Source organism: Crassostrea angulata, chromosome 6, assembly GCF_025612915.1.
Source record: "Crassostrea angulata isolate pt1a10 chromosome 6, ASM2561291v2, whole genome shotgun sequence".
In the NCBI taxonomy this organism is placed as follows: domain Eukaryota; kingdom Metazoa; phylum Mollusca; class Bivalvia; order Ostreida; family Ostreidae; genus Magallana; species Magallana angulata.
This window is the reverse complement of record NC_069116.1, coordinates 46,876,667-46,894,057: the sequence shown is the minus strand read 5'-3', so window position 1 is coordinate 46,894,057 and position 17,391 is coordinate 46,876,667. Positions and strand designations below refer to the sequence as shown.

Genomic DNA, 17,391 nt, shown 5'->3' with positions numbered 1-17,391 from the left:
TTTTTTTTAAATCAGATACAGATGTATTCCTAAATAGCAAAGTGCTGTCTTTTGTGTTTCATTTGGGCTATGAATTGTAGGTAGTGTCATGTTGTAAATTTTGAATTTGAATTTGATTAACATCTTTCTTTAAACTGATTGATAAATTGATTATGAAAAGTTAGTAAAATTCACTAAATTAATGTAAATGTACACAAGTACGTTAGCTGAAAGAAACAGCCAAATCGTTTTTGAGACTTTGAGTCTGCCATCATCATGATTATTTCGTGCAGTCCGTGATTTTTCTTAGGTCGCTATAAAGGCTTCGACCAATCGATAAACGGGGAGTGTCCTTGGCCTGTTAGTTTCTTGTCAGTTTCAGCCGCTGTAGATTTCGACCAATCGATAAATGGGCTTGTAAATTTCAGTGGCTGTTTTTATAATACGATATTTTACGAATTTTCATGCACTTTATACGATTAAGTCTGAAAATAATTGTATGAAAATAGCAACAACAGAGAATGCGATTCCTTTTCATTTCAAAGTAGATGAAGCAATGTAACTTTTCAGCACTGCCCGGAACCAAAGTTCGGGCCACCTTGTATACATTATAGGCGAGCAACTACAAGAACCTTTATAAACTTCTTGTGTTAGTGTTTTGAGTGACGTCTGCTTAAAACTCGATTGCAGTTACCCTTATAACTTGGTGGTCAAATGTTGTTATAAATTGTGTTCTGAAGATTCTCGATTGTGAAACTTATCAAGGATCAAACCTCGCATGGTTTACCCGAGACATTGGTGAAGCCTTTCCTACAGTTAGTTTATTTTCTTACCTCCGCCCTCACTTAAGGTTCAGTTTTTTTATTCAAAGCTTCCTTTAGAGATTCAAAATTGAAATCATCTTTAAAGTCATCAATTTTTACCTTTAAATCAGACCCAAGCAAAGATAAGTGTTTTTTAATGTTACAAATGCTCTCATTTTTAGTTTCAGATATGATAATTAAAGCAAATTTCTTTTATTGGCTTTATCTTACATTTATAACTTTCGCATTTTAACAAGCAAAGAAGGTTTACAATACATGATTTCTCCCTCTTGGATTCATACAAAGGTAAAGTACTGTTGAATAATATTCAAAATAAATTTACTAGCTAACATCTGTAATCTGGTCGTTCAAAATGGGGGCTAAATAAACTTGTCTATCACAAACAAGACCAATACAATGTTGATAATTCTTTTATTGAATGTACATTGTAGATGTAATAGTATATATATATAGATCAAGAACAACAATTTGGCACAAGGAAACTACACCATAAAATAAATGTCTATTTGAAATAATTTTAAATTTTAACAGGTTTTCAATTAAATTCAAATTTTATAATAACAATTGTATAGTTTGACAAATTTTGCAGATATTTTAAAAATTTAAAACTGAGGGGGGTAAAATTAACTGCTGATAATTCAAGCAAGAAACCAGCCTAAATCATAACTCGCACAACCATAATGTTCTTGGAGATAGCCCTAATAATTCATTTTCCTCATGCGAATAAGTTTAGGGTTGATGCCTAGTTTAATGGACCTCATGGCCATAGCCCTGTTAAAATGTCGCTGGGTCTTTACCTCTCCTGGGTCATCGAAACTGGCCTCTATGGAAGTAATGACACCAAATATAACCCCTAACACAAGAAACAAAATAATGAAGAGCGTATACTGAGTCACTGTAGGACTAGGCGTTCCTTCCATTTCCCTGAGATGAGCTTTCGCTGGCTGAAAACCTGGATTGAGGTCAAGGGCGTGTGTAAAATGTAGGGCAGCTTCCTGGTAGTGACCATAAGCCTTCAAGATTTCGCCCAGCGTAAAATGTTGTAGCCAGGTGTTCTGGGTGGAGGTCTGCATGACTAGAGAGCGTCTCGTCAGAAATATTGCATCGTCTAAATACTGGAGATTGAATAGTACCCGTGCCATATTCAGTAAAACTTCTGGATTGTTTGGCGATATTGACAGTGCTTTTCTGAAGCATTCTATAGAGTTTTGTGTGTTTCCTTTAATTCTCCAAAAATTACCAATCTGGTTGTAAACATGAGCTGAATTAGGATCCTGAAAATACATGTATAAAGGAATCAATGCATTATCCATCATGCATTTGAATCATGACAATAATATTACCGGTATATCCAGTATTTTAAGAAAAACTTATGTAAAACATACACAAGAAAAATCTTTAATATCATTTTTAAAGGGGCATGGTCACGATTTTGGTCAAATTCTATTTTTATGTTTTTATTATTTACAATGCTTTATCAATGCATTTCTAATGATCAAATAAAATTTGAGAGTCAGTCTTAGAGTTATAAGCAAGATACAGTGCTCACAATTCTTTGTCATGTAAACAAGACTCGTGCCCTGTTTTTGTTTACATGGGATCAATATACAAGTAAAAAATCTTTTTCCAGCTAATTTTTCTATTTTTTATTTATCTTAAGCATTAATAAATAGTTCCTAACATTTAAAACATTCGTTTTAAATTTAAAACTGAAATTTTTCTTCAACGTTCAAAATGTAAACAAACGCTTTGTTTATATTGCGAAGAATTTCAAGCTCTGTAACATGCTTACAACTCAACAAATGACAATCAAATTTTGGTTGCCTATTAAAAATGCTTTTCTGAGGAATTGTAAAATATTAAAATCGGAAAAATAATTTTTGACCAAAATCGTGACCATCCCCTTTAAGGTAAACATGATAATGAAAGATGCATTAAATTTGACACCTTCAAAAAAATTTCATGTGAAAAAATCTTTGCCACTTCAAAACTTTCATCTAAAACTGATGCATCAGTTGAACTGCTGCCTCATTGATCAATATTTTCACTAGCTTGCAGCAATCCATCCTAAAGTTAAGGATTACTACTTGTATAGGAAAGCTACTTACATCTTTTTTCATCTTTTTAAGCTTTTCTTCCAGTTCATTGATATCGACATGGGAGTTTTTGCTGCCTTTTTTCTTGAATATGAGTGCAACCTCTGGCTCAGGAATGTGTCCATGTTCGTTTCTGTTTGCGATTCCCCTCAAATGGTCATATTGGGTATGATTCACCGGCTTCCCACAACTTAGCTCCTTTTTCTTCTTCTGCGTTTCCCTACAAATAATCATAAAGTTGTTCTTTCAATAATATATTCTTTATTCTTAACAATAACTGCTTAGCATTTAATGAAAATGACTTCCATTTGATAAGTATAATGACAGACATTTCTTCATTCCCCTAGACATAGTCAATGTAAGAAGGTAATATCTAGAATCAAATATGCCACCCTCCACCTCCCAAACCATAAAAAATTACTTTCTCACAAGATACTGACTGAGGATTTTGGAGTTTTTCTTAATGATAATTTTTTCTATTGAGAAGACAATATATTTATTTGCCTGAAGTAATTTGACTCTTGACTTTGACCCTTAAGGTATGTGACCTCAAAATAAAGGTTCTGTACTCTTATTTAAGGGGTACCAGTCCACAAAGCTTAATGTTGTCTGTCAGGCAGGCATTATAAAGGGTACTACTACTTATGTATAAAGTATGATTGCTGTCCACCAATTGGTTCTTCTGAAAATGATCATACAACACTAATTGATCTACCGGCTAATGTCCAGAGTAGCTTGACCATTGACCTTATATATCAAATTCTTAGTTCTTCACTCCTTAAGAGGTATCTGTCAAGTACACGAATGTTGATGTCTGTCCAACAATGTGTTATAAAGATATTAAACAAACAATATTCTACTCAATACTACATCGATAGACGTGAATTTGCCCCTTCACCTCCAACCTTGTGACAACAAAATCTGTTATCACTTGGGATCATCTTATACCTTTGGGGAACCTGTGCACCTGTCAAGCTGAATCTCAAGGAGATTACATGTAGTTTCACATGCAATTGCTGCTGTCAGCATTTCTTGCTGACATTTTTTAAAAACTGCCATGCAAGGACTGCTGTTTGACTGATAATTGAATTATGAATCAATGTGTGAATTCATAGATAACAATTACTACATTTATTTCATATCTTAATCTTTGCCACAACAATACTACACTAGTTACTTAAATATTTAAGTTTTAAGTGATTGACTTTAAAATAGAATGACTGAACTCCTTGGTTAAAAAAATAACACTTAATGGCTGTAAAAATCAGCTTGACTATTCAATGAAATATCATTCTCGTCCCTATAGACCTGATAAATACCATCTGTAAATCGGTGCAAGTTTGATACAAGCATATAGGTTAATTTCCTATTGTTGCAAACTACAGCCAAAAAGAAAACCATTCTCAAATCTGGTAATGACCATTAGTTGCATGAGTAGAGAAGATATCCTAGTTCATTGAAGTATTCATCAATATAAATACGGTACATGTATTTATAATATGTCTCATCGTGGCATACCACAACCAATAACAACAAGGTTCTCTCATCTGGCTGTGGTTGCACGAGTAGAGAATATCTTGAAGATCATTGAAGTATTCACCAAATATATATACAGTACATATATTTCTCATTTTTACATAACAGCCAATAAGAGCAATGTTTTTCCCTTTTGGCTGTGGTTCATGGAAAGTATCTTGTAGTTCGTTGAAGCATTCACGAATGTGGGTAAAGCTTAGTGAAGATTGATCTTAATGCAACCTTTCATTATCCAATTGCAGTTTACATTGTTTACATTTAAAACATGCTTGTTATACAATTTCTGAATTCTGATGTAGTCACAGCCATTAGCATAAAGAAATCAAACAGGTTAAAATTTTTATGTTACACAAATTTCAATAAACTATCATGATTTAAGTCAACACCCTCTGAATCATAGTAGATGTATGTTTGGTATCAGCCATTGGTAGTAGAAGGCTCCTGTTCTGAAAATCTTTGTTTATGTCACATATATTTGATAATTATGTCCAAGACATTCTTTCGATTAATAAAAATAATAACATTCTATATTAAGCATGTTACATTATATATTAAGTGCCTTTCACTATACTCAGTAACTCTGTCCCAAGTTTCTTCTTCCGTTGCTTTTGCCTTAATATTTCGATAATCATATTCTAAATACCTTTGTGTCCCTGCAAACTATGTTCATCCATAAGAATGAAAAAAGTCCAAATTTTCTGTTTTGAAACGCCCCCTCTGCCGCTCAATGTTTTCATACACAACCAAAAATAGAAAGTCTCAAGGGAGTTTGCATTGCAAAAAACATGAATATTACCCAGATGATAACATTGAAAAATTCTACAAGGTGTCCCGGAGAAAAGATGTAAACATTTCCCATTAAAATTGAATTTCCATGTTAATTTTTCAAGGAAAAAATAGATATAGGGTGATTTCACCATGCATCGGACACCTTTGGATTTTTCCATTTGTTCACGCATTAAATATCGTCCAAATATAAATAAAACTTGTTTTAAAAGTTACAGGTTTTCCCCTTGCCTAATTATTGGAGAAAAAATTGTGAAATTGTTAAAAATGTAGAAAATAAAGCAAATTAATGAAGTGTTGAACTATTTCACCATGGATCGAACAATATTTACCAAGCATCGGACAGCTATAGCAGTGCAGTAGAGATTAAAAATAACAACATTTTCTGGTTTTAATGCAAAAATGCAAAGGTTCGGAAATATTAATTTATTCAATTGCTATTCATATTTCTTTTAATGTAAATCCTCAAATCTACATATAGGAATTTAGACTAGTGCTTCTGTTTAAAGGAATATTTATCATAAGGGGTTCTTTATCGTGCCAGCTCCTACAGGAACTTTGGACTAAAAATGGTGTGTCCGTAAAACTCGATTTTTAAGTGGTTTGAGGAAAATGTTTGTATCAATTATTTTCTTAATTTTTATTTTACTTCACATTTAAAGTATATCACAAGGAATGGGCACATAATCTCCATATTATTAGAAGAAATCATGCAGTGAAAACTGTCCGATGCATGGTTAATTTATGTCCGATCCATGGTGAAATGAACATATGGTGCAATTATGACCTTGACATTAATTGTTCAAATTTCTTGGACTTATTCTAATCAAATTTTGTTTCAAAACTTACTTCTTTCTAATCATTTTACGCAGAGAATGCATTTTTAATAATTTACAATCAAACGCACAACATTCAAATAATGCTTTAGTGTAAAATCTTCGTAACTAAATTTTCAATAATGGCGTATTTGATGTCATTTTACGATGTCTATATTGCTATTTCTTTGACAATGTGACTGTCAAATTCTTAATAATGATAAAGTTCATTTGTTCTAATTCAGGAATATACGAAACAACACATGAGCGCATGCACATTTATTTGTATATTTATAAACAAAGTTGTCCGATCCAAGGTATGTGTCCGATGCATGGTTAAATCACCCTAGTGTCAATGAAAAAAAAAATCTTGGATTTATCAAATTGTATCAATTTCAGTTGTACTTCTTAGACAGGTATGTGTATTCTTGTTAAAATTCGTCAAAAAGTGACAGAACAATAACCTTGGACAGCTATACAATAATTGGTCAGAAAATATATAAAATAGGAATCAAATTTGATTGAAAAAACAGTGCTTGCCTTATGTCATGAACAAAAGTATTTGGCTGTTTGGCGAGTTTCAATATATGACATTTACATGAAAGTGACAAGGCTGACCTCAATCAAGTTAACTATTCGATCCGTCTCTCCTGAATTTTGAGTGTTCAGATAAATTAATCTGCTTAATTACAAACTGTAAATTTTCATACATCATCATGATTATCTAGTTTATCTGATGAATTACACTTTCATTTTATCTAGTTAAATAATAATTGGAGAACATCTGTTTACAGTAAAAAATCCTGTATATTCATAAGGGTACCCCCGCGGTTGGTCAGTGGTGGGGTGGCCTGTTTCCCGCGTTTATTGAACAAGGAGTGCATATCTTCAATGCCATACGTACACTTTTAAGCATTCCTTTGACCTATGTTGATCGCAATGTTCTTTTTTCTCAAGTACTCGCCATTCCCCGTTCTCCACCACCTTGTTGGTCAGAATATTCATCAAATCGTCCGTATCCCCATCCGAATGATCACCTGGAATCACTCTCCCCTCGTCTGCACTTAGTTTCCAATGATTTGAGCCCGCAGAGCTTCTAGAATTAGAATTCACGATTTGCATGGACACAATGTAAAGTGCCATATAAGAGACACTCGGTAAATCGTACGTCATTGTTGTGTGTCAGTTAGTGTTGACAGTTCATTTTCTGACAGTTGGCATCGTGTTTTCCTCAATATGGCGGGCGTTAGTAACGCCACCTATGTGGAATTTCAAGGGGAAGTAATTCAAAATCCAATCCGATTAGTGTGTACTCATTTATAATGTTACAATTTTTATATTTTATAGTATATCAAACGAATGATAATATCCTAAATTTACTTACTGGTATTCAATTGTGCATGCATTCTTTTCAATGCATTTTTTCCAAATTTTAATGGGTCATTCATCTGTAAATTACTGTAAAATATTAGTAGCTCCTTTTAAATAAATTTAGATAATTTTCTATTGCACACAATGCTGTATGAATTTGGAATAATCTGCATAATGTAACAAATAAAATACATTACACATATTAGGTATACAAAATCATCAAATTAATACCATATACAGATATAGTCAACATTAAAATAGTTCACCTTTTCTTTGTTGTAATCAAACATTTATTGTTTTCAAGCTATATAAACACTTTTAAGGGTCAGTAATTAACCTCAAGTATAAAAAAAAGAACACATTATACTTTAAGATGAATATGTTTGTATTGACGTCTTAATAAACATACGTTTTACATATTACATACACAGTAGATTTCTAAATATGAAAGAAGAAAATTTCTCAAAACATATGGAAAAATGATTTTATTACTCTTCATCGGCTTCTAATTTGATATTATTTCCAAATTTGGCATACAATTTCACTTTTAGATCTTGCAGTAGAGTCTGAATAGCTTCACACTGTTGTTCTAGGCCCTTCATCTCTTCCATCGTGTTCTCCTTTGCCTTTTCCAACATTTCATTAGCGCTATCTACCCCTAGACTGACAAAAACCTCTCCTATCTGATATGTATTTTGGGGTTAAGGAAAAATAAAGAATAGGGGGAATAAAAGCTAAAGACAGTAATAGATAGTACAAAAACTTTTGAAAACGAATTTCCTGAAAAAATCTTTCAATAGTTTCATGATGATGCATGGAATTAAATTTTGGCCCAATTATTTAATACTTCCATTTCAACTGCATTCTTGTGTTAAAAAAAGGATATGGGACTAAAGATTCATCCTCCACCATCAACATCTCATCACAAGCATCCTCCAAGTTCTGCAATTCTTTCTGAGGAAGGAATAAAGAGAAAGATGATTCAATATGTAATTTACATGTTTTAACTTTAACAGGCAACATAAATTGTGTGACAAGCTAAAAAATTTACTTTCACAATCATGTATTGTAAACATTATCTTAAAAATAGAGATAAACTGCCTCAATCACCAGATCACAATAGATTTCTGTTCAGTTACACATGATTAAATACCTTTTTGTTCTCTAACTCATCCTTGAGATCCTGCAGTTTGGCATTGTTTCTGGCAAACTGGTTAATTTTTTGTTGATCATCATATGTGACTTGTGTGTCAGGATCCTGTATTTATAAAGAGACAGACCAAACATGAATACTGAGTCATTTGATTATAATTACTGGCACCCCTTGCGAATGTTTTCGGAATGTTTTCTTTATCGTTGATATGTATGTAATAAATCCGGAGGTGCTCGCCATATATGATTAATGTTGTGCCTGTCCTCTTCTCTGGACAAAATAGCTAGGTTACAAAATTATTAATACTTTTGTTCACCTATATTTAAATAAATGGCTAATTTCTAAAAAAAATTATCAAAGATATGAAATTGCAGAAAATCTCTACGTCAACCAAATCTTACGCATTGTCAGTGCTAGGCACCTGAAACTCTATTGCAACATTGTAGCATAGAAACTGCAGGAGCATGTTGATGGTAAAATTGCGAACAGTACACATTCAAATCTTATAATATGAGCCTATAAATGTTACGCACACTATAGTAACAATTTTACTCACAATGTCTTCTCACTACTTCTGTATACGTTATGTAAAACTTACCGAATCTTTCATCGAATTTGCCATTTTAATCTAAGAGAAACCTAAGAATTTACAAAAATTGCAATGTGATTACTATACTTTTAAAACCGGATTCGGTGTTACTAAATATTAACTCGTACTTTTATTGTCTTTAAGTGTAAATGTGTTGTTCCAAAATTTGCACGATTTCTATTACTTTATTTGCAGTACATAGCTCTAATATGACATATAAAAGAAAATGTTATAAGTAATATCTGTTTTACCTAATTTTTACTCTAAAAGCAATTTATCTATATTACGACACAACTTTGAACGATTTGACAAAACAATAAAATCCGAATTACTGCAGCAAAGGAAGAAATTCTAAAAGCAACCCTTTACCTGTTACACCTGAAATAACATATTTCTAAAGATGTCGAAGAATGTAAAGCATCGACAGCATTTATCATCATATCTTACGAAACATCGCGCAAGTTCTCAACAAAATGGGTATGTAGTCAATTCTGTAATCTTTATAAATTCTGTAACCAAGGAAGCTAAAAAAAAATCCACATATGTACTTGTACAATATTTTGTGCCACATGAATTTATATCATTGTTTGAGCATTATTACAACTTGAGTCGTCTAATAAGAAAGTTTTGTGTTTGTTTGCTTGAAATTATATAAGGAGCATAAACAAGCTAGCTGATGGAGCCAAAAAATGTGTTTTCAGGGGAGAAAACTCTACAGTGCTGACTATAAAATATATATATATGTTGTGTTCAACTTTGTTAGGAAAAGAAAGATTGTCATGGCAAAGATCATCTTCCCAAGTCAAGGGTTTCTGATCTACATAGTTTCTCACAAGCTATGCGGATCAGAAACCCTTGACTTGGGAAGATGGGCAAAGACATGATTAGATATGTTTTGTATTGGAATAATGTTAATAGAAATACTGATAGATTCAATGGTATTGATCTAAAATTTCATTTTACCTGTCCAACAGGGCGCCTTTGATAATTTTCTCCCAATCACAGTCATTATAGGGCCTGCACATATTGGTGCATATGGAACCCATACTCATTGGGTAATATCAACATTTTTAATCATATTTTATTTCAGTGGAAATCTGCATTCCAAAGAAGCAGAAAAGAAAAAGGATGAAAGACTACAGCCAAAGAAAGACAGCAAAGCAACCACCTATAAAGCAATTCAAAGAGGGAAAATGTCAATTCATGAGTGAGTCAGCTCATAAGTGCTCTTGATTGTAATACAAATCAAGATCATGAAATCTTTTCTGATTATGTGAATGTTCTGGAAAATATAGTTTTATATACTGAATCGGATCTTGATTTACAGATAATTAATACTTTATATACAGTGAAATATTCTAGATGTACCTGTCAATTTTTTATGATGACTTATTAATCTTACTCTTATATTAGGTGTAGAAATTAAAATATACATGAAGAGAAATAAATGTCTTCTTTTTTGCAGTATTCCAGGTGAAATAATGATGAACATTTTCAGCTACTTGTTACCACAGGACCTTATTCTCGCTTCTCAAGTCTGCAAAACTTGGCATAGACTTGCCAATGATAAGTATGTTGATATTATGACTTATCACATCTCTTTATGATATGTGTATATCAGGCAGACATCGTCAAGTGCATTACGTTTGCAAATACATGTGTATCTTGTGAACCTTAAATTTTTGATATTGAAGCATTTAAAATCAGTTCAGTATTTAATAGGTCATTTTTCCAACCCTCTCATTTTATATTACATGTATTATATATTGATAAATATCTGATGTGTATCTGTTCCATTTATTTGAAATACCCAGTTTGAAATATCTAGTCCTTATTTTAAAATTGATAACCAATTTTTCCAGTACTCTATGGAGACCAATATTCAAGAAGTACTCTGGTATCAAAACCGGTGGAAGTGAGAGAGAGGTCAAACATAAGTCTATTGAAAGCATGAAACAAGAATGTATGACAAGGTAAGACAAAATGAAATAAGGAATAAATTATTTAAATTTAATTGAAATAGCTAGACGTTATCAACCTGACAAATTTTCAACGTTAGTTAGATGTCAGATATTCTGACCAATATCAACCAAATTTCTTTTACATATATTTTTAAAATCATATTTTTTAATTCCATTCAATGTAGTAGCGAGCTCTAAGAACCAGTGTGCGCAGGAAAAAGAACGAGCTAAACCTACAGTTCATCAAACAAAATTTTTTGTCTACCTCCCATAATGCTCTCTAATGTTTTCACCCTTGGTGCTATGCCAAAAATGGCCGACTTTTAACTCGTAATTTACGGTGTCTTGAGGTTTGAAGACACGTTTTGAGTACCGCATATGCTTTGGCGAGACCCAAGAGAATTGTTGCATTCTTCCATAAATTCGTATATTTAGTCGAGATACGTAAACAAAGACGAACAAATCATGGATGACGTCACAGTGCTCTCGCGCTATATTTCCTGCGATAAATTTAGAGGTGGATCAAACATCTGTAATGCGTGTACTAGCTGTTTCAGTATAGACTGCGATACCTGCCTCATTGACAATTGATTTGTTTTTAATTCTGTTAATATATAGATTATATAAATGAATACTAGCAAGAGCCATACTTTACTCCATTTTTAAGCTAATTGTGCATGCATATACAGTAGGCAGGCAAGTACCGGTATATGAGTAGGGAGGAAATAAACAATGGAACATTTTGAAATAAATAAAAAGGAATAAAGAGAAAAAATAAACAGTTCAAAAAATTATGTAGATATTGCATATAGTCAAACCATTAAATTTAATGGTGGGAAATTACACACCTAACGTTAGGCTACAAACAGGGACCGCTCTCTCTCTCTTTCTCTCTCTCTCTCTCTCTCTTGGGAAAGGGGTTAGGCCTTAAGGGGGTTGCGCTGTATCATAACCATTAAAATTAGTACCTTTTGCATACTTATTGTAGAGCAATCTCTCTCAAAAATTCTTTGACGTTCGTTGATACTTTTAAAAATAACACTAGGTTAACAATGATGCAAGGTATGTGTAATTCTTGCTGCGCTCGCCAGAACGGTAGCACCGTAAAACATATTAATTACAGATTTAGGCTTGTATTTATTTAAAATGTTAACTTTGAAATACAACCTATTTTTGTTTAAAGATGTGTCCATCAGAGAAATAAAAGAGTCTTCAAGCATTTGAGAAAAAGAAAAAGTCCCTACACAGGGCTTCAAGAGAGTAAAGAAGTGGAGCAGGCACTGAGGTATGTTAGTAAGGGCAGTTACTACTGGTGTTATTTACTATGTATACATGCATGTAACACGAAGGCAAAGTTTCAGCATCTTAGCTCTACATACTCTTTTTGGAGGTATTTTAAGAGCTTAGGGTAACCTTTTATGGATAAATAAATAAAGTGTGCTGAAAACATTCATATGTCTCAGAAATTCTGAGAATCAGATAAACTGTGTAGAGCAAAAAGAAAACAGTGACCATATATGAAAAATTTTATTTGAAAGAAAAAATTGGAAATATGACATATCTAACTTAACAAATTGATGGTTAGACTTTGAAATAAAGTTATAGAAATGTTTGACAAAATATAAATGTAAAATTTTACTAAAAAAAAAATTAAGCAATTTCTTTTGGGGTCAGATAGATGCATGCAAATCACAATATATGTACATGTATTATAACAAACCATATAGATTACTGAAAAACATGGTAACAGATATCACTTAAACATTTATTGTGACCTTCCATGCATTTGAAGCTTGTTAGATGCTTTATTTATTCAAAGTTTAGTTGAACAATTTTTATTTTGCCTTCACATTTTTTTTTAGTTTATACACCATTTCATATGGCAGCACATTTTCTTTAAGATAATCATATACCCAATTTTTATTACGTTGCTTCTCTTTTTTCACAAGCTGCTACATGTATGTGTGTGCCATGGCTATCTAATTAATTCTTTTAACTAAAAAAACATGCCTCTATCTGATTCAGGACAGCAGGAATGACCTTTGAATTGGTGATGATTGACAGTGATGACAGAGAACATACCCTTGGTCACCAAGATGTTTTTTATCATACAATGTCAGTCAGCATTCGATGGTTTGCTTTAGAGATGCCTCCTTTAAAATCCATCAAGGAAATCCAGCTATACTCCAGAAATCCCCTGTTTTATAACCATGCAACTGGAAAACCAGTTAAAGATGGGTACAGGCACTTTTATTTTAAACCAATACTCTGCCACTGAATGTGTATAAACAATTTACATGTTATGTGCTAAGATCCATGAGATAAAAGTTGTAGAAACAGCAGTAATTGTGTGTTTTTGTATTGCAGACCATATCAAAGATCCTTATTAATTACCCAAGACTTCAAATGGAGTGACTGGAAAGGAAAACCAGTTGGAGGGGATGAAGTGATAAATCTGTACAGTCAACCCCATGGTCTCACTGTAGCTGTGTATAAGGTACAATCTACAACATAGTCACACACTGTGAATCTACAACATAGCCACACTGTAGCTGTGTATAAGGTACAGTCTACAACATGGTCTCACTGTAGCTGTGTATAAGGTACAATCTACAAAATAGTCACACTGTAGATGTGTATAGGGTACAATCTACAACATGGTCACACTGTAGCTGTGTATAAGGTACAATCTACAACATAGTCACACTGTAGTTGTGTATAAGGTGCAGTCTACAACATGGTAACACTGTAGCTGTGTATAAGGTACAATCTACAACATGGTCTCATTGTAGCTCAGAATTAGGTGCAATCTACATTACATTACCAATGTCTTTTCTTTTATTTAACAGGGAGATGAGGAGATGGCCTTTGTGTCCCATGGACTGTCACTAGATAACCTGGTACAGCAGTGTGTGTATGGAACCCCTGAAGAGTAAGTTTAAAGGCCGAGGTTTTTAACTGGTCGGTTTACCTCAGGTAAGTTCAAGTGGGGGTGGAGCCTATATTGAAAGACGTGTGAAGCCCCGAGAGATATCAGTAGGTTGTGCATATGATACAGGTATACAGATTACAAACTATCTATTTTATATCAGGTATTTCGGAATTATCTATTTGTGAATTAAGAGCATTGACATTTTAGTTGTCATAGTAATGATAATTCAGTGTTTGATATCTTAAGGCTCATATCTAAAAAAAAATTAACTGCTTTGAAATGTTGAAGCTGTACAATTTAATCCTTCCTCAAATGACTTTGCTGCTTTTCAATAAATTAAATGTTGCTTATTTTGTCTGTGTAGGCCCTTTACTACTTCTGAAAATAAATGCTTGGATCCAGGAATGAGCTCAAGACATGGTAGGTGCAGAATATGTGTAGAGACTCAAAAGTATTCACATCTGCAAGATCCTTTTTATTTAAACAATTTGCCTCGAGGCACTGCAGTACCTGATGTAATACACCTACCAGTTGAAATTATTATATATGCAATAAGTTAGAAAGACATTGAGAAAAATCAAGCAAAATTCATGATAATCTTTAGTTATAAAATTTTATGATCAGTCTTCACATGTGATATTCAACATTCATGCCAAATAAATTTTACAACTGAGGATTGAGGACATTGCAAATATTTTTATTTCTGAGTACATGTATTTGGTTTTATACTTGCAATATGACTTAGATTGTTCAATTGATCATAAGTATCAGTATACAATACGTTCATCATTTCTCTCCCAGGCTTGTTAGATTACCAGCTAACAGTGCAGCTCAGATCTCTACGTAAAGAACACTGGGACGACCAGTTCAGGCACGTTGATTGCCGAGAAGGAAGTTTTGACGGGGGATATGCCAACTTTACTGTTGTGAAACCAGATCAACGAATCAAAATTAACGTAGAAGAATTTGTTTACCCATGGAAAACTGACATGTTTAAAGGAAAAGTTAAAGTATGTTTAGTCAAATATATGATATATGAATTTGTTACTTCATTTTTGTAACTTTTTGTGGTCACAGACAACAGTTTGGTCAACAGTCATGCAGATCCATGCAACCAACATGATTCATATCAGACTTGAGTACCAAACTGTTGGCAATGTTTGGCGGTAAAATTGTCTTGAGATTGTTCAACTTCAGAATTTGTTAATTTACCCACAGCAGGTCAGTGCCGTATAGGTTTTTATCAGTACTTCGCGTTGTGTTTATTTTTGTTTTGAGACTGAGTTTGACCTCTACATTAAGAATTAAACTTTACTAAATTATAAATAAGGTATGAAAACGACTTTACTCTCACTATAGATAAACCAGATATAATAAACCAAACCCAAAGTAAATGATTACCAAGATTAACAACCCTTTATAAATTTATTATAACAAAATAAGAACACAAGGCAATAGCATATACTTAAAATCCCCCAACCCTAAAACCTAACTTTAACAGGGACCTTAAATAGACAGACGAGACGGGCCGGGACTCAGGAGAAAAGTAGCTAGCGAAACCAGCTGTCTCCCTCCCCCTCTCTGCTTCAGGAGAAAAGTAGCTAGCGAAACCAGCCGTCTCCTTCCCCCTCTCTGCTTCAGGAGAAAAGTAGCTAGCGAAACCAGCCGTCTCCTTCCCCCTCTCTGCTTCAGGAGAAAAGTAGCTAGCGAAACCAGCCGTCTCCTTCGTCAAATAAGGACTTACATGGGTTTATATATGGGACAGAACAATAGACAAATGTCATTAACGTTATTGGCTATCGTATAAAGTGGGCGTTAACAAAGTAATAGAATAAATCACATCGGGATCGGAATACTAATAATAATAAATAGAAACGAAATCCCGATCTACCACATATATAATGTCATTGCAAGCAGACATCATTTAATGACAACATATTGCTGGCTTGTCAGTTGATATTTCTTTAGTCTAGAATTGATAATGTGTAAGGCAAAATGCATCATAGTCCTTTTTTTCATTGAAGCATATTACCTTTATAGAAACACCGGTGTCACAGCTTTTAAAGGTGTTTTATAACCATTGTTTAAACTTGCATGTGTTTATGATAAGTCTAGAGCCTACTGAATGGTCATCATTTATTTAAAAGTTATTCATAACATGTATATTCATGATTGTATATATTTTTAGGATGTTGCCATATTAGATCTGACAATGCTTGATGAAGGAAACAACATCTTTTGGGCTGCAAGGTTAGTAATGCACACCAATACATGGATATCAAAAGTCTAGCAAATACCCTAAGTGTAAATTGATAGAACTTTTATTTACTCTTGATGGTTTGGAAATTGCAGTAGATAATCATTTCTTTTTCAGTTCTTTGGTGAAAATTGAAAGAAACAAAGAAATTTCAAAGAGTAAGTAATAAATGTGATAGCTAGAATACAATAGATTTGGTAAAGTCGTAGCTAACAAAAATATTTTTAAAAACTATTATAATTGCTGCTTTTCTCCTTGGTTACATAAGAATTGTATTCTGTTCAATTGATGCCTTTGATCCAACTACACACTAAATTATTCTTTTACATTATATAATCATTACAGTGTTCGATTTTGACTACCGATATGACTCCATCATTTCCATAGAGTATGCAGATTCCAAAGGAAAGATTATTATTCAGATATGCAAAGTAAGTTTTCAACATATTTATTATATCTTAGCAGTTAGTTTAGCTTTCATTAAATAGACAAATGTGTACATACAAATCATAATTTACAATATGCATTAAATATGGAAAAGTTAAACATGTATAGCTAGCTTATTTAATTAGACTTTACAGAAATCTGATGCATGTTAAGTGTACCTACCGGTACTTATAGGCAATCATATGTACATATATCTCTCTTACATGGTAAAATACTTTTGCCATGATATGCATACGAGTTGAAATGTCAAAATACTATAGTATTGCAAATGCAAAAAGGAAGAGAAATAAACAAGATCTTCATTGAATATTATTTGAAGACCATGGACAGACTTGAATGTTCTAACTATTAATGTTCTAACACAATTTGTTGTAGATGGACAGTGGTGAAACGTTTCTGACCAACCTTATTGTGAGTCTTTCGTTGGAGGCTATAGATGACAGATTTGGAACCAAATACAAGCCTCTCGACAAGTAAACAATGCCCTCTGTGATGCCATGTTCTGTGATACTGACCAATATATGATTCCACATCCATTATATTTTTTTAAAATAAAGATTACCATAAAAAAATATGAGCAGTGTTTTTTTATCCATCAATGTTATGCAGTGGGTACTCCCAAGATAAACCAAGGTCAGATTTAAG

General features: G+C 33.0%; 3 protein-coding genes across 3 annotated transcripts; 1 reads left to right on the top strand and 2 right to left on the bottom strand.

Annotated features, from left to right (window-relative positions):
• Nucleotides 1-1,197: 1,197 nt before the first annotated feature.
• On the bottom strand, nucleotides 1,198-7,318 carry LOC128186926 (tetratricopeptide repeat protein 17-like). Its single transcript, XM_052856907.1, has 3 exons — nucleotides 6,941-7,318; nucleotides 2,912-3,119; nucleotides 1,198-2,077 (listed from the first exon to the last, which is right to left on the bottom strand). The coding sequence occupies exons 1-3, from the start codon at nucleotides 7,207-7,209 to the stop codon at nucleotides 1,502-1,504; spliced, it is 1,053 nt and encodes a 350-aa protein (XP_052712867.1). The 5' UTR covers nucleotides 7,210-7,318; the 3' UTR covers nucleotides 1,198-1,501.
• Nucleotides 7,319-7,774: 456 nt separating this feature from the next.
• LOC128186928 (prefoldin subunit 4-like) lies at nucleotides 7,775-9,287 on the bottom strand. The gene is made up of 4 exons (XM_052856910.1): nucleotides 9,159-9,287; nucleotides 8,561-8,665; nucleotides 8,295-8,361; nucleotides 7,775-8,098 (listed from the first exon to the last, which is right to left on the bottom strand). Exons 1-4 carry the CDS (start codon nucleotides 9,180-9,182, stop codon nucleotides 7,896-7,898), a joined length of 399 nt encoding a protein of 132 aa, XP_052712870.1. The 5' UTR covers nucleotides 9,183-9,287; the 3' UTR covers nucleotides 7,775-7,895.
• Nucleotides 9,288-9,454: 167 nt separating this feature from the next.
• LOC128186924 (F-box only protein 15-like) lies at nucleotides 9,455-17,320 on the top strand. The gene is made up of 14 exons (XM_052856905.1): nucleotides 9,455-9,626; nucleotides 10,240-10,356; nucleotides 10,615-10,719; nucleotides 11,012-11,122; nucleotides 12,294-12,395; nucleotides 13,136-13,348; nucleotides 13,478-13,607; nucleotides 13,960-14,042; nucleotides 14,407-14,462; nucleotides 14,844-15,052; nucleotides 16,231-16,292; nucleotides 16,417-16,457; nucleotides 16,645-16,730; nucleotides 17,122-17,320. The coding sequence occupies exons 1-14, from the start codon at nucleotides 9,550-9,552 to the stop codon at nucleotides 17,221-17,223; spliced, it is 1,494 nt and encodes a 497-aa protein (XP_052712865.1). The 5' UTR covers nucleotides 9,455-9,549; the 3' UTR covers nucleotides 17,224-17,320.
• The last annotated feature ends 71 nt before the right edge of the window (nucleotides 17,321-17,391 follow it).

Coding starts and splice junctions, on each gene's coding strand:
- LOC128186926 (XM_052856907.1), bottom strand. CDS start 7,209: ATGACGTACGATTTACCGAGTGTCTCTTATATGGCACTTTACATTGTG. Junction 3,120..6,940: donor TCAAAGGAATGCTTAAAAGT/GTACGTATGGCA, acceptor GATTATTTGTAG/GGAAACGCAGAAGAAGAAAA. Junction 2,078..2,911: donor TTAAAAAGATGAAAAAAGAT/GTAAGTAGCTTT, acceptor ATGTATTTTCAG/GATCCTAATTCAGCTCATGT.
- LOC128186928 (XM_052856910.1), bottom strand. CDS start 9,182: ATGGCAAATTCGATGAAAGATTCG. Junction 8,666..9,158: donor CAAATTCGATGAAAGATTCG/GTAAGTTTTACA, acceptor TTATAAATACAG/GATCCTGACACACAAGTCAC. Junction 8,099..8,294: donor GGAGGATGAATCTTTAGTCC/CATATCCTTTTT, acceptor AACCCCAAAATA/CATATCAGATAGGAGAGGTT.
- LOC128186924 (XM_052856905.1), top strand. CDS start 9,550: ATGTCGAAGAATGTAAAGCATCGACAGCATTTATCATCATATCTTACG. Junction 15,053..16,230: donor TGTTTAAAGGAAAAGTTAAA/GTATGTTTAGTC, acceptor ATATATTTTTAG/GATGTTGCCATATTAGATCT. Junction 16,458..16,644: donor AAACAAAGAAATTTCAAAGA/GTAAGTAATAAA, acceptor TAATCATTACAG/TGTTCGATTTTGACTACCGA.